The 17,097-nt window shown below is 47.1% G+C and overlaps 1 protein-coding gene across 1 annotated transcript in view; it reads right to left on the minus strand.

The window, feature by feature from the left end:
- Window positions 1–16,891, minus strand: part of LOC144757962 (uncharacterized) — a 64,426-nt gene extending 47,535 nt beyond the window's left edge. The window contains 3 exon segments of the mRNA XM_078646405.1: window positions 12,821–12,833; window positions 13,096–13,636; window positions 15,645–16,891. Coding sequence (XP_078502531.1) covers window positions 12,821–12,833; window positions 13,096–13,636; window positions 15,645–16,867 — 1,777 coding nt within the window. The 5' untranslated portion in view covers window positions 16,868–16,891.
- Window positions 16,892–17,097: the final 206 nt, after the last annotated feature.

Consider the following 17,097-nt stretch of genomic DNA (forward strand, 5'->3'; position numbering starts at 1 on the left):
CTTCTAATTTTTATTGTTTCCATGAACTATAAATAGTTCACATTAAAAATGCCAGGTTTGTAAGAAACATGCCATAAGGAATTACTGTTTTAATGCCGATCTCTGTTGTTGGGAAACCGTACGCCTACTATTATCTTATGGTGGTCTCTTTTCCCAAGCTTCAGCCAGCCGGGGTCTTTTCATGCTAGTCATCCCAGAAACAGACAGGGAGAAAACAGAAGAAAGATACAGAGGTCAAGATAAAAAGAAAGAAAAAACAAAGAGGTGGGGGTTCAGAGTGCAGCAAAGAAGGATGAGAAAACATGAGAAGGAGAGCGAAGGAGAGAAAAGTCATCGCCGAAAGAAGCTTTTAGGGGCGGGACTGCAGATCCCTTTGAAGCACTGCCTCGTAGCCGTGAACAGGGATGTAATTAGGGGGGAGGAGGGGGGAGGAGGGGGGAGGAGAAGTGGAGAAGTGAGGCCGAGCAACAGATGGCTTTGAAGTGGACGCGCTCGAGGCAGGCGGATGGAAAGCGTGTGCAGCAGGGGGCGGAGCGGATCCCTATGAAGTGGTTAGAGTTGCATCGGGAAAGCTAAACCAGCAGGCGGATGCGCGTTCACGATCACATGCACTTGTAGAAATCCGCCGGCTGGTTTACCTTTTTTGATGCAACCCTAAAATTCTCCCCTATCCATTCCTTGCGGAATAGGATAGGCGAGACCTAAAAACAATTAATGCAATGCTATAGAACAAAAAATTATCCCGAACTGTGGTATCAACACATTGTGTGATCATATCAGTTCTTAAAAAATGGACAGCAGCTAGCTGGCTAGCCTAAAACATACCTGGCATGCAACAGCATGACACACCCAATCTAATGTTTGAACAGGAGGGGAAAAAAAATGTGCGTAGACTGATGGCAACAAACTGTTTACCTTGGACTTCTGTTCATTTTATACTAGTATGCCCAAATATGAGGGGATTGCCGCCATACAGCATTTTTTGGATTTCGGATACGCCCCTTTACTTGGGCATTCTGAAATGCTAACAGATTTGATCACTGGTGTTTTGGATAACAATGACTTTCTCCGGGGAGTAGTATGATTTTATAGCAAGTTGCAATAACAGCACGGCCAGATTATCTGGCACAATCTGCTTTAGGATTTCACCCGATGCACTTGGCTCTTCACAGGGTATACTTCAGGATCACAACGGTGTTCTTCTTGTTATGTCTGGTGATGGTGACTCAACAGCTGCATTTCTTATCCCTATGTCTTTGTTACAATTGTGTAAGATACTTTATGTATCCTGCTGCAGCCTTAAAAAAGTCTGACGAAACACGTGCCGGCTGCTTGTCTGTAATGGATTTTACGTCTCAGACGTAAGAAAGGTGAATATTTGTGAAAACAATAAATCACGACAAACAACTCAGTACTTCTTTATTGGCCGCACGATATGGCCATTGGACTTCGCTGAGTGCTTTGGTATTCCTCTGCTGATTTGGAAGCAAGGAGTTGGCAGGATAGGCCTCTTTAACCCCTTGGACGCTCATGACGAGCTCAGCTCGTCATGATGTAAACCTCCACACACTCATGACGAGCTGAGCTCGTCATGAACAGTGAGATTTCCAAATCTGCAGCACCGCAGGAGAATACCATGAGCATCGATGGTGTTAACTTAACAGGGGAGAGGAGATGTCACTTACCATAGTTGCACATCACAAAGGCTCTGCATGAGCACTCTCACAAAGGAGTTATTACTGGACTTTTGGGACTCCAGACAAGCTGGATCCAGGGCAGGGAGGAAGGGGATGTCCGACAACTCATGGCCATGGACATGGAAGTCTCTAGAAACTCCTATTTCAAAGTGGGCACCAGGTATAAATATTGGAGGCCAGACCGCAAAAGAATACATTTGGTCCCAGTGCCACCTACTGTCCCTTCTAATACTTCATGCCAATAAAAACAACTCTCAACAAAGTCCCACAAAATTATAGTGTCAGAGACAATTTACATCACTGACATCTCGCCGGGAAAATTAACCCTCAACCAAGTTCCACAATTCTTAAGTGTAAGATGTTATCTTGCACATATACTAAGCCTTTATGTCTACACTCGTATTCTATGTCTATATGTTGATTGTTGTGCCCATCTTAGGACAATATTGTTATCTCGTACATATACTGTTATCTCAAGTTGATGCTGCTTCCTATCCTACCTTGTGCGTATAGCAGTGACCATGCCTTTGCGATATCTACTAGTCCATGCTCAGTCAATCATTCATAGCATTTATAAAGCGCACTACATACCCATGAGGGTCTCAAGGTGCTGGGGGGGGGGGGGGGGGGGGGGGGGGGAGGGAGGACGCTGCTACTGTTCGAAGAGCCAGGTCTTGAGGAGTCTCCTGAAGGTTAGAAGGTCTTCGGTCTGCCACAGGCGGATGGGGAGGTTTCACCGGCGGTCATTCTTCAGATGTGAGGGGCGGTGGCAAGGGCGCGGTCTGTGGAGTGGAGCTGGCGGGTGGGGCTGTAGAGGCTGAGTCGGCTGTTGAGGTATGCTGGTCCGGTGTTGTGGAGTGCCTTGTGTGTGTGGGTGAGGAGCTTGAAGGTTATCCTCTTGTTGATGCGGAGCCAGTGCAGGCCTCCAGGTGGGGTGTGATGTGTCTTCATCGAGGGATGTCGAGGATCAGGCGTGTGGAGGTGTTCTGGATGCGTTAGAGCCGTTTCAGGAGTTTGGCCGGGGCTCCTGCGTAGAGTGCATTCCCGTAGTCCAGTCTACTGCTGACAAAGGCCTGGGTAACCGTCATTCTAGTTTCAGTGGGGGATCCACTTTAAGATCCTGCGAAGCATGTGAAGGGTGTTGAAGCTGAAGAAGGAGATGGCGTTGACCTTCTTCGTCATGGAGAGGGTGGAGTTGAGGATGACCCCTAGGTTGGGTGCATGGTCGGTGGGTGTAGGGGGATGCTCCTAGTGCAATCAGCCACCAGGAGTCGTCCCAGGCTGAGGGGGTGGATCCGAGGATGAGGACCTCCATCTTGTCCGAGTTCAGCTTCAGTCGGCTGTTTCTGATCCAGTCGACAACAGCCTTCATTTCTTCTTGGAGGTTGGTTTTGGCGGTGTGTGGGTCTTTGGTGAGTGAGAGGATCAGCTGGGTGTCGTGGGCGTAGGAGATGATGTTGAGGTCGTGCCATCGTGCAACGTGGGTGAGCGGTGCCATGTGGGATGAGCCTTGTGGTACGCCGCAGATGGTCTCGGTACAGTATTAGGGAACGAGATCTGGCACCTGGTTAACAGAAACCTAGTGCACTTACAGTACAAAACTACATCATAGATCAGCAAAAAAATGGGGCAACCATGTCAAAAGAGGCACTTTCCCACACTTGCAAACTTGTGTATCCTTATTGGACATTGATAGGGTTTCAGACCAAGCACCAGGTCTCTGAAAATCACAAATGTCCACCAGGGCCAAGGCCAATTGAATGTTTTGCAGTCATTTGTCCAAGGTTTGCAGACCTCATGGGCCACAATGTGGGTCCCTTGCTCTTTTTGCCACTGGATTCAAGCTAGCCTGGCTGATGACGGATGATTATCCAGAAACTGGTCCCAGGATGCATGTTTCCGGTCCAGGGAAGACATGGCTTGGCAGTTCCGGCTGGACTGTTCCTATGAGGCACCGGGTCATACTGATTTGCATATGGCCATGTCTGAACTGGGTTGGTGGAGTGAGCTAAAGAATGAGGATGGGTTAAACCCAGATCAGTTGACAGGGGGTGAGTGTTTGATTTGCTACAACGCTCCGTCCATTATCCCCTTGGGAATCACAATGTGGAACCCAGCTTCAGTCTTAAAATCAGCAATTTTTTTTCCAATGTTAACATTAGGCAGCTCCTGTGCCAGGAAGAGACAGGATGGCACCACATCTCCTTAAGGCTTTAGTATTAATACGATGGGAGGAACAAGTCACTTTATCCTGTAATGGTTCGAGTTGTAGCCAGCCAATCAGGGAGCTTCAGGTCGGAGGACCCAACTTTGGGTTTATGTATCCGAAATGGACGACAGGAGAAAAAGCTCCTTAATACAAACGGGTTCAATATATTTTTACATTTGGTCCTCAAGTCCAGATTCATTGACCATTTCTAGGCTAAAGATCCAGCTCGCTTTCATTTAATTGACGAGTGTCTTGATTTGAAGCCCACAAAAAAAACACACTTTTCAAATGCTCAACTTCACAAACATAACTGATGGATTTGTATCAAATGAATCAAAGGCCCTTCCATGAGTAACGTTTGTTGTAATTTCATTCAGCCTTTTTTCTGTAGCTCTATTAATAACTTTTTCAATGGGAATTAAATGGAAAATGGCACTTGGCCGCCCGCTTGACAGACATACATAAAACTAGCCATGCTATACCCAAATAGTTGTGTGCAGATTCACTGCACTGTTCCAAAGTTATTATATGTTCATATATTTATATTACATGGGATTCTGTAATCCCTGCATAAAAGGCAGTCTCATAGAGCCAGATGTACGACTGTTATTTGCTGTCGCAAAGGGGATTTTGGCCCCTTTGCGACCGCAAAATAGGTCTGCCCAATGTACTAACCCTATTTCGTAAGCAGCTAATGAATTAGCGACTCGCAAAATGGGGTTAGCGACTCCCTATTAGGAAGGGCCGTGCCAAGGGCGTTCCTTCCTCATAGCGAGTCTAAAACCTATGTATGAATGTTGTGCGACCGCAATTGCGGTCGCCGAAACACTTGCGGTTTACCGCCCTTCTCACAAGGGTAGTAAAGCACTTGCAAACGGAAAGGGGTCCCCAAGGGACCCCTTCCCCTTTGTGAATGGATGCACAAATATTTTTTAAGGGCAGGCAGTGGTCCCAGGGACTACTGCCTGCCCTTAAAAAATTAAACTGAAAAGCTTAATTTTCCTTTTTTAAATGCATCCCGTTTTCCATTAAGGAAAGCAGGCTGCATTTTTTTTTTAAACTGCTTTATTGACAAAGCAGTCCAAGACATGGTGGTCTGCTGACCCCAGCAGGCCACCATCCCTGGGAGTGCCAGCCATTCCCAATGGGGTTGACCATTGCGAAAGCATCATTAATATTCATGAGGCATGCAATTTGCGACCCCACTAGGAATCGCAAACGTGGGATTTGCGACTCACAATTAATCGCAATATGCGAGTCGTAAATCCCAAAGGTCGTACATCTGGCCCTAATTTCTTATCAGCAACTTGTGATGCAGCAAGTCGCTGATTAAAAAGAAAAGACATCAGAATTCGACCATTATAAGTTATTACCGTCGAGTTCTGAGGTCAATGCGGTAGGGAGGACGGTGGGAGAGTCTCCCCGACCCGCTTGACGCCAGCATAGCTGTCATGTGAGTGTCAGACACGCTTGTACTATCGTGTTTGTCTACCTGACGCCAGGAAATCAGTCTTTTAAAAATAAGTTTTAATTTGTGCATTTTACATTTTATATTTGCTGTCACTTACTGGTTCAGTTCCCTTCACGCTCCTAACGCCGCACTCCTAGTACCATAAGGGGCAACAGGGGCCCATTCCAACACAGGGAAGTCTGGGCTCGATACTCCAGCCTGCCCGCCCTGTTCCGACTCGGCAATTAGTGTCGTTGAGCGGAGGGCGGACAGGTAAGAGCCAGACCTACTTCCGGTCGGAGCAGCGGTTAGCGTTCTAGGCTTTTCTTAGGAAGGGCTATTTAGCCCTCCTTCTGCTCTGAGCGCGCAGCGATCGCACGCAGGGGTGCGCCTAAGAGCGTGCCTAAAACAAGCTGAAGAGAAGCCCGTCTGCGCCCGTCAGCGATCGGGCGGGGCCATGGGCCATGGGCTCTGTCTCAAAAGACTTAGATGCAATTATGAGACATAGTATCCGGTGCTCATCCCAGGCGCTTAAAGATCTGCAGCCAGAACCTCTGGTAGGTTGTGTCGTGCATTCTCTGTTATGCCCCGAAGGCCCATTCTCATGCCTACATTGCTGTTTTCAGGCATCTTTTACTAATCTGGATACTGGTGGTATTGCCGAGAAAACCAAGCTACCTATTAGGCCCTGTTTCCAAACATCCCCCACCAATTCTTCCACCAGCTTGAATACTGAGGAAACTCCGCCAGTGAACAGTTTAAAAAGTTTTCTTTTAAACATTCGTTCCCTACCAAAGCACCATCTTGAATTCTGAGATCTGGTTAATATCGTAAAGCCAGATATCTGTTTCCTCACAGAAACTTGGTTATAACCCCACACAGTTCCCGCCATTACGCTAGGGGTTCCGAGGGGATATAAGGTCCTTAAATTAGATCGTCCTTTCAAAACCGGGAGAGGCATTGCTATAGTATATAGAGAAGAGGGTCTGAAGATTTTTCTACTAGAACAAAGAAGTTGTCCCATGATGGAAATTATGGTCTTTAAGATCAATTCCACCTCTAGAACTCACTGGAAGGGGGCGTTAGTATACCGTCCCCCGGGGTCAAGTGCGGGCTTCTCACTCTCTCTAGTGGAATTTCTGGCTCTATATTTAAAAGTCAAAGAAGATTTTATTCTCCTTGGAGATTTTAATGTTCATGCAGACCTTCCTAGTCACCCCGATACTGCATTATTACTCTCAGATCTTACAATATTAGGGTTAGAGATTCAAAATAAGGGTCCCAGACACATTGGTGGACATACTTTGGACCTAATTTTCACCAATTGCTCTAAAATTAAATATTGGTCAACGCCTCAAGTGAGCTGGTCTGACCATCATATGGTTGAATTCCTTTTCTGTGGTCTTGCTATACCACATCAAAAATCTCTTCCCGCTATTTTGCGGAGACCGTGGCGTAATGTAACATCGGATGAATTACAGAGGGTCTGGAAGGAACCCATCATCACAGAGATAGATAATGTTGAGTCCGGCTTAACCAAGTACAATAAAGCTCTTTTGGAAGCAGTGGATTTATTGGCGCCACTGAAGCTACACAAACAGCATCCAGTATCCAAACAAGAGATATTGTATACTGAAGAACTTAGAGGGGAGAAGCAGAAGTGTAGAAAGCTCGAAAAAGCTTGGAGGAAATCACACATGGAAGCTAGTAAGAAAGAGTATACTGATGCCCTGGCCTCCTATCACAAAAACTTGAAGATGGCCAGGAGAAGCTGTCTTGCATCACAATTAGCTGAAGTAGACAACTCTTCCAGAGAACTCTATAAGATCCTACAGTCCTTCATAAAACCAGTGGCCTGTGAGAGTCCTGATGACTTTTCTCAAGCCCTGTGTGATGAAATATCGTTGTTCTTCGAGAATAAAATAGAGCTTATCTATGAGAAAATCAAATAGTCAGGGATTTTTGGGAGTAATATCGCCAGTTCCTCCCCGACATTCCCTATTTCACCTCCGCCATCCGCGTGTGGTAATATTTTATTTACCACATTTTCAGAGATTAATCTTCCTGATGCTACCTCCCTGGCCAGTCAAATTAAAACAGGATCTCCTTTAGATCTTTTGCCAGCGAAGATGGTGGGCTCTCTAGGGAATCTGCTCCTACCTGGAATTCAAACTGTGATCAATCTCTCTCTTAGAGAAGGACATGCGCCAGGTGAATGGAAGAAAGCGGTAGTGAACCCTATTCGAAAGAACGCAGCCCTGCCATGGTCAGACCTTTCCAATCTCCGTCCTATCTCCCTCCTTCCTCATATCAGCAAGATGACCGAGAAACATGTGAATACCCATCTGTCTAAGTTTATCGAGGCAGCGGGTGGTCTGGAATTCTCAATCTGGGTTCAGACCTAACCACATCACCGAGTCAGCCCTCCTCTCCGTGACCAATACCATCAGGATGGCACATGATAGAGGGGGCTCCATGATCTTGGTGCTGTTGGATTTGTCCGCTGCCTTTGACACGGTTTCTCATGATATTCTTCTCGGTCATCTGTGGAAGGTGGGGTTAGGCGGCTCGGCTCTGGCCTGGCTTAAGAGCTTTCTCTTGGGCCAATCACAAACTGTCAGGTTGGGCTCCCATCAATCGATCTCTATAGAGCTCACTAAGGGGGTCCCTCAGGGCTCATGCCTAAGCCCCACACTCTTTAATGTGTATGTGGCCCCCCTGGCGGATATTGTGAGAGAATATGGGTTCACTCCAGTATCGTATGCTGACGATACTCAGCTTCTGTTCCCCTTCCATACCCTGACACCGGCAATTAAACACGCATTTTCCACCGGTATGAGAGCAGTAACTGATTGGATGGCCTCCAATTGCCTACAATGCAATGTGGGCAAGACGGAGGTCATGCTTTTTGGAGAAGCCCCCCCCTCTTGTGGTCGCCTGAGTGGTGGCCCCTGGATCTAGAATCTGCTCCTTGTCCTAAGCAGATAGTAAAAAACCTGGGGTTACGGCTTGACCAGGCGTTACTACTAAAGGAACATGTGAATCTGGTGGCGGGAACCTGTTTCAGGACCATTGGGCTCCTGAGGCGTGTGTTCCTGTTCCTGGATGACTGCTACAGGAAAACGCTGGTTCAGGCACTGGTCGTCAGTAGATTGGATTACTGCGATGGACTGCTCCTATCAGCCAACGAGGAACAATTGAGCCGTCTGCAGGTGGTCCAGAATACTGCGGCCAGATTAGTTCTTGACGCTCCTCCCAGGTCCTCTTCACGCCCCCTTCTGCATAAACTCCATTGGCTGCCCATGAGTTTAAAGTGTGTTGTGTAATCCACAGATGTCTTCATGGATCTGGCCCTAAATATCTGGCTGAATTATTTCGGCTGTATATTCCGACCCGTTCGTAGCGCTCTAGCAACCAACTATTGCTTCAGGTCCCTCGTATTAAGAAGGCAAGACAAGGGGGTCGTGCCCTGTCCTATAAGGGCCCTACTCTGTGGAACACTTTGCCCCTCATCCTAAGACAAATTACTAACTTTTATGCCTTCAGGAAATCCCTGAAGACACATCTATTTCCGGCTGTGTAAGATCTAGGGCACTCTATGACTATGATTTCGATCTGGCATCTTGGAAGACCATAAGCGCGGAGATACCCTTCGGGGTCGATTCCTGCGCTATAGAAGAACATAAAATAAATAAATAAATGCCAGCTGCAAGAGCCAGCAGCCCGGGTGAATGGCAGGTCAGGTCATGAAACATGTTAGAAATGGGGGTCTCTAGTTAGTAATCGCTGGCGCCAATGTCCAAATAGGGACCCTTCTTCCTAAGTCAGGGCAAGTGGCCTACCCCCTTTGACAACCCCTGATCAACCCTGTGATAAGGTAGCACGAGCAGTTAGGCCTATATCAGAGGCAGTGTGTGAAGCATTTATGACCATGCACAATAATATCTTTATCTAAGGTTTAACTCAATACTCTCAAAGCATTTTAACAAGCTACAATGCACGTAAACCAGTAGGGACTCAAAAAGGCAATAACGTATTCACCAGACGTGACACTGACTGAGTTCAAGGCCGGGGCCTACGCGACCCATTGCGCACCAGATACCTGCCGTTGAAAGGGGATACAGCACGCAGCTTCTCAAAAAAGCGAAGATGGTGACAGGCCGACTCCCAGCGAGCACAAGTCCTGGCTGCAGGGGTCCGTAGCATGCACCCACAATGATTCAGGCACTCAGGGACAGGCGGGCTCTCAGCAACAGCAGCACGCGTCTGCGACGGGCCAAGCTGGTGGTGGTGATGACTCTCATCTTGCAGCTCCGTGGTGGTCTCACAGTGGCAAGAGCTTTCACTTAGCTACGGCGGCCCACGAGACGATAGTGACAGTCCTCAACAATGGTGACCAAGATGCAAGCACTCAGCGGCAGCAGCTCTTTCTTAGCTGCGATGGCCCCAAGGACAAATCACGATGAGGCAACGTTGGCAAAGGTGCGGGTCGCTAAGCGGCAGCAGCTCTTTCTTAGCTGCGGCAGCCCAAAGGACAGATCCCAATGATGCAAAGTTGGCAAAATTGCGGGCACTGAGTGTCAGCAGCTCTCTCTTAGCTGCGGTGGCCCACAGGATGAATCATGATGATACAAAGTTGGCAAAGGTGCGGGCACTCAGCTGCAGCAGCCATCTCTTAGCTACGGCAGCCCACAGGACGAAGGATGGTCTCGACCAGGCTGGCACAATGGTGGGCACTCAGCGGCTACAGTCTCTTAGCTGCAGCGGCCACACATATTCAGCAAAGGTTCCGAAGGTTCAAATTCAGGCAGGCTCTCAGCGGTGATAGCTCTCTCTTAGCTGCAGCGGCCCACACAGATTCAGTGAAGATTCCCAGTCCGTGTTCCTCACAGTAGAACTAGAGGCTCTGGATTGCTCGACGGAGGCCTCACCTGTAAGCAGAATTCCACGCACAGGAATTCCAACGGCTGACGGGGTGAAGTCTAATGTCCCTGAGACTTCGGCAGGAGGCGCTCTCCATTCAGGCCCTCTGGAAGTTTCTTCAGCATGCTTGGTGAAAGTTTCAAAAGTCCTTTCCTCTGTTATCCCGGACAGAGTTTCGTCTTGACATCCAGAAGAAAACACCTGGACAAGGTTCCAGCGCAGCATTTTATACCTAAAAAGTCTTTGTTCTCTAAAGCCACAAATCACTAAATCCAGTCAGAACCAGTTTGGTGGGGTCAGGGAGCACTTGGTTTACGAGGCGACATCTTGCCCTTTCAGAATGCGGGATTCTGCTATCAGACGCCCAGTGTGGGGGTGGAGCTATCATTCACCTTTCCAGGCACGGCCTTGCTCAGATCAAAGAGAAGTGTGGCTTACTGGTTAGAGCAGACAGACCCTGAAGCAGAGGTCAGACCCGGGACCAGGGTTCAATTCCCGACGCGGCAGGGTCTTGAGCTCAAATGTCCACGGACTCGATAATTCTCGCTTCGGTGCCTGACCTAATCATGGGTTCACACTCTGCAACTCTGGGCATTAAGCTTGCTTAATCTCCACAACGGCCCCCTGCGGCGGGATGCCTGGCTTTCACCTTGGGGATGCCCTGTAGGGGCTATCTCACAGGGAAAAGCCTGGACGGGTTCCCAAGGCAAGCGCTTAGAGACCCCTGGGTTATAAGCGCTACATAAATCCAACATACAATACAATACAATACAAAGAGTCACCCTTCCCTGAATACCGATCTCTCTCTCCAGCCAGGTCTGACCCAGCTGGCCCTGCTGTTCCAAAACCAGACGGCCAATACACATACTAGCAAAGCCTACAGGAAAGCTCAGGCAAGAAAATACCGTGTTTCCAGAAGAGCCATTTTCGAACATGGGATATATAAATGGTTCTTACTAAAAGGTGTATCTCAATGTCCTGAGCATAAACATATCACACTATCAGTTTATGGGGGTCAGATAGGATTATAGAAGGTAATCGTCAGCCTGCCGATTCTGGCCAATGAGAACGGATAGCTTCACAATAGTAACAGTGAAATGAAGGGTTAACTCGCTATTAGAACATGCTACACAGACCTAGGCATTATGGTTATCCTAATTCATACAGTCATCTTTACACTGGGGACCACTCGCTCTGTGGCACTGATTAGCAGTGGCTCGGCATCCAGAGCACCTAAATCCAGCCAACATAAAAGATAGGAAGCGAAAAGATGAAGGGAGACTCACGCCAATGATGCCAGGTCTAACAAAACATAATTGAAGCAGCTGTTTAAAGCAACAAATGGAACGCTGATTTTCTTTCTTCTGCTTCATTTTGCTAGTTTACTGTGACAAGCAAAGAGAACATGCTTATTTTTTTCAACTCCTTAGATAGAGGAAAGGTGGAATCATGGAATCTTTCTGCATGTTTCTACATGTTCCGAGGTACTGCAGCTTTTTTATGACTTGTATTGAACTGTTTCTAATATTTGTGTGCAAAAAATATCCCACAGGTTTTTGATGCATTTAATTTTGCACTAGAGGCTTTATTTTTATTCTTCTTGTTTGCAAACATGTTTGCTCTTTCATATGAAAGAGCTACGTAACAAGGTTTTAAGTGGTTTGTGGGAAAGGTGATGGTGTGAACATGTATTATATGAGATAAAGTACCACCTGGCGCACATTATAAGATTACTGCGAGTCACCTCGGAGTCCAATAACCTTATAAAGTAACTCTGCCTTCGGCCTCGTTCCTCTATATAGTTGTGGAACTCCTCGGTGACATGCAATATCCTTATAATGTGTGGCCGGAGGTACTTTATCCCTAATATATTTTCACTGAATAAGGTTAAAGTCAAATTATAGTTGGTTTTGTTATAACACCTTAATGGATCTTTAAAAAAATAAAAAAATAAATTCTTAAAAAACAAGGGTAAAGTGCATTTATAGTTGAAACATAAAACTGATCAAACCACTGCAATATGCAAGTTATAGTTAGAACCACAATACATAACTCGCACTACGGGTGTGCAAACCCTAACTCAGCATGTTACGTGTGATGATGCGATGACATTTTACATAGTTAAAGAGTTTACTAAAGGCAGGATGCTGCTGTAGGGAGACCATGGCTACTTTTATCTTCCCTTAAAACCATTAATAGCACACTTGGGACTGAGCTAGAATTCGGGTGGGTGAACTCACAAGTCACATACAACAAATCACGTGGTGTATCTGTCTTTCAAAACGAGGCCGTGTGCACTCTTGGAGAACCCTGCAGGGGCAAGAACATCCCTGGTCGGCCCTGCTGTTGAAGCTGAATACTGACTAGGATTTTTATATCCCAATGTAACTGTGCAACTGGAAACACAGTTCCCTCTCTAGACTGTGCATGTCGGCTATTCTCAATGAACACCATATCACTTTTATCCGACTATTACGTGTGAGTCTGGCCAGTAATTTCTCCCATGAATTGCGCTATTTCCAGTACCTCAGCAGGAAGGACGAGAGCTACTGTCCTATTTGTCTCATGCAGAGTCCCATAACCAGGCCTGTTTCTGCACAGGAAGGATGCAGTCCTGTGTGGAAACAGAGAAGAGTGCAGGGGCACATCTGCACCCTGTGTACACTGGGGGTCAGTATCACTCAGTGGGTTCACCCAACAGCAAATGATCCCCTCAGAGACTTTCTAAAACCTGCTAATATGCATTCTAAAGAGGTTACATGTGTTAGTATGCACTCCGCGTGTCCATGTATAGCGAAACACATACCTGGGGTGACTTTGGACAGCAATAAATGTGACTGTGTTGGTCCTGTCTCCATTGAGTCTGAGGGGGCGTCTTCATCTGCAGTATTTGTATCCAGTTCTACGCATGATGGGGGCACAGGCTGATCCTGCTCTTCAGGACAGAGCAGTTCTGCCTTGCTGTTCTGATGTTGATGCTGTGATTCAGGATGCAGTGGTTTGAGTATGTAGCTCTGATCTGAGCCCTGTGCATCAGTACAGGCTGGTTCTAGCTTGTAGTTCAGATTTGAATCCTGCTCCTCTGTGTGCAGTGGTTCCACTGTTTTGTTCTGATCTATTTTTTGTGCTTCAGGAAGCACCGATTCTCTCTCTCGATCCAGTGCAGCAGTGTGCAGTGATTCCACCGTGTTGTTCTGATCTGAACCTGGTGCATCTGCACAGGTCTGATCTAGCTTGTCCTTCTGCTCTGGTTCCTGTGCTTCAGGGCGCATAGATTCTAGCTCGTAGTTCACGTTTGGATCCTGTGCATAAGGAAGTTCCTGCTTCAAGCATAGGTGTTTGTAATGGCTGGATTTTCTGTTTAGATGGGATCAGCCCCCAGGGGCCCCTGTGACCCAGCCAAAACGTACTCACCTTCCGTCCTCAGGACTCCTCTATATCCAGGCACCTGGTACCTACCTGAGGATAGGGAACTCGCAATATACAAGCTCATATTATTAAGAACACCACTAAATCTATAGGGATACTAAGAATACTCACTGATTACTAGGGATATCCATACCCTACACTACACTTATTCACATCAGTTGGTCTCGCGGCCACCCTGACCCAGACCGTTCTACCCTAGGGCAGATCTGCTACACACGTGGGTCTGCAGCCCCAGTGCTCTCCTTTTCCAAAGCGTTCGCGATCCTGCGAAACCTCCACATTGGTAATCCCCCCCAATGCTCTCACTTACACACGGGCTGCAATCCGGCAGCCCTACACACTGGTAATCCTCCCCAGCGCTCTCATTAACGCCGCATATCAACGACGACCACATTCCTATGAACACCTATACATATATATATATATATATATATTGGGATATTATCTCAGCTGTCTACTCGGGATGAAACTACAATGATGACTTTGGATATGGTTTCAGATTACTATGTATTACCTGTTCTTGGCATCAAAGGTCCACTCACTCCCTATTTATGTGATCACCACTCACCTGATTGGGATTACTCATCCATTCATGCAGCAACTACCTAGGAGCTATGTTTACCTTTAGTGAACAAGAATAGGGATTACACACCAGTTAGTTATAAACTGGGGGGTGTTTTTATTACAGTAATATAAACATTAATACAAATCTAACAAAGGCTATAGGTAGAACACACCGCTTGAAAGAGAAAAGATTACACATAACAGGAACACTCCGCTGAAAGGGAAAAGATTAAGTGTAGCTAATGTGATGAAAACAATATCACCTGATTAGTGTGAAGTCTTGTTCTAGCTGTCATCTGGGTTCCTCTCTCGTCTGTGCCTTGGCTCATCTCATGCTCTCTCTCCTCTCCTGCACTCTTGGGTACACCTCTGCGCTGATCGCTCTGTCTCTGGACTCCTCTTCCCCACACGAACTGTCTCTCCACTTTGCATCTTCACTCTTTTAATAGTTCCTGCCGCTCTGATCACCGTTCATTCTGTCTCTCTTATTCGCTCTATCTCTGCGCCAATGTCCAATTCCATCTGCTCCCATAGGTTAATCCACGAGCTCTCCTCTATCTCTTCTAAAAAGGCATTACTTCAGACTCCAGCTATTCACACTTCCTCCTGATAAACAACTGCTTCTGACTGCTTCCTTCAGTTCCAGCTCACTATTCAACTCAGCTCTTCTCCAGATTGAACCCTCTCTCTCTCTCTGCCAACTCCACTCCACTGCTCTCCTCTCTGCTGGACTCTCCTCTGCACGACTGCCTCTGACTGACTCTCTCCTCGACTCCCTCTGACTGACTGACTCCGCCTCTGCACTTCACAAATATAGAATGCTGTTTCCTCATGGAAAGTTCCATCCATCAGCCCTCCGCTTACCAGGTCTCTGCATCACCTCGCATCAAGGACACACACCAGCCGGCCGGCCTTTTGTTGTGTCTTCTACACAGAGAATAATACAGCCTACCGATAAGGGCTGGCCCAGACCGGTTCTCTCCAAGTGGAAAACAGCCTTAACTATAAACTTCGCCTTTGCCCTGAAAAGCCTCTCTGCTTCCATCAAGATGGAGTCTCTCTAGCTTTAGACCTGTAGGCCCGAAAGGGGTGAAATGCTCCTTAGCTCTGTCAGAATGCCTACATAAACCATACCAATATGTCTAATATGTCAAAGCCAATAGGCAATAGACAGGTTAAAGTCAAGAATAAAGGCATATTAAGCAGCTATCCTCTTCTAGGTCTGGAAAAAGGGCTTAAAAGGGCCAACACAGGCTAAGAATGCCTATACTAGATGCGAGCAAGAATAATGATCTTTTATCACTGCTAAATAAAGCCAAAAACCCTGCCATTACAGTGTTGCTGTAGGCGCTGGGTTTGTTGTGACACCAACTCATGAAAGGACAATAGCTCAGACTCTAATTGTTCATCTGATGACATCCCATCAGGTGACACGGGTTGTAGGGTGCGGTTCTCCTGGGGATCTTGGAAATAAAAACATATCAATTCTTCCTCCAAGGGATCCTCAGGTTCCGTCCCATCTGGCAGCGTGGGTTGTATACGGGGGTTTTGCTGTGGTTCGAGTCCTTCAGGAAATAGCGGGTGTGGGTAGAGGTTCTGTTGCTGGTCCCAGCTATTAGTAGACAATGGGGATGCTTCTTGCTTCAGGGGCACTTCTGGTTCCCTCTCTTCTGTGAACGCTGACTGTACCCTCTGGTCTTGCTCTGGTGCCTGGCCAACAACAAATTGTGAGGGAAGACACAGGCTTGCCTCCAGTGATCTGCCTGGAGGATCTGTCTGAGGGCATATGGATAAAGTACAATCCAGCTGTAGTCCATTTCTATCTGGAAACCCAGGTTGCATGCACTGGTCTCGTTGCGACTCGTGTACATCTGGAAACCCAGGCTGCATGCACTCTTCCTGCTGCGACTCATGTACATCTGGAAACCGAGGCTGCTTGCGTTGGTCTTGCTTCGACTCGTGTACATCTGGAAAACCAGGTTGCAAGCACTGGTCTCGCTTCGACTCGTGTACATCTGGAAACCCAGGTTGCAAGCACTGGTACTGCTGTGGGTCACATCGATGTAGAAGCATTGGCTGTAGACAAAGGTTTGGCTCCTCTGGACGCCCTTGAATATTGGTTGGAGAAGAGAGCGTACACTCCTGCTTTAGTGCATGCCCATCATAGCACTCTGTCTGAAGACACAAGCTCGGTTCCACTGGCCTGTCCAGTTGAGGTGTCGCCGGAGACTGGCTAACAGCACAATCTCTAATGCTCGCCGGACAAACCACCTCCAAAGACACTGCACCATTATCTAGGTAACCTTGATCCTTTTCTATCCAGATTTTCTTAATCAGCCCAGCGACTCTAGAAGGTACGCCCTTCACAGTATTCAGCAAGTTATCCAGTTTGGCTTCCAACTCCTCCAGCACGGATAAAAGGATAATGTGGGGCAGGTCCTCCAAAAGCGGTTCCAAGTCCCTGTCCCTCTGAGCATCATTTTGGGATCCTGAAGTGGAGACGTTATGGAGAGGTAAAGATGGGACTGTGGCTCTTACGGATTCACGTGAACACTGCACTGTCACTTTCTTTCCTGGAGCCCGTCTTCTCCCCATTCTGGTACTTTGATTTTCAAGTCTCAAGTGTCTGCAGAGAGAAGGAAAAGAGAAAACACAACACGTTATCACAGGACAGTTAGGTCAAAATATTCCTTCCCGTCTCACCAAGCCCGGTGTGATCAGAGAACATCGCTCATGTCTAAAACCACCCAAAAATGCAATCATTAGATTTTCACAATGCCCATAACCTAGTCCATGCATTAAGAAAGAAACTGATTTGAAATGTG

This window comes from Lissotriton helveticus, chromosome 1_1, assembly GCF_964261635.1.
Source record: "Lissotriton helveticus chromosome 1_1, aLisHel1.1, whole genome shotgun sequence".
In the NCBI taxonomy this organism is placed as follows: domain Eukaryota; kingdom Metazoa; phylum Chordata; class Amphibia; order Caudata; family Salamandridae; genus Lissotriton; species Lissotriton helveticus.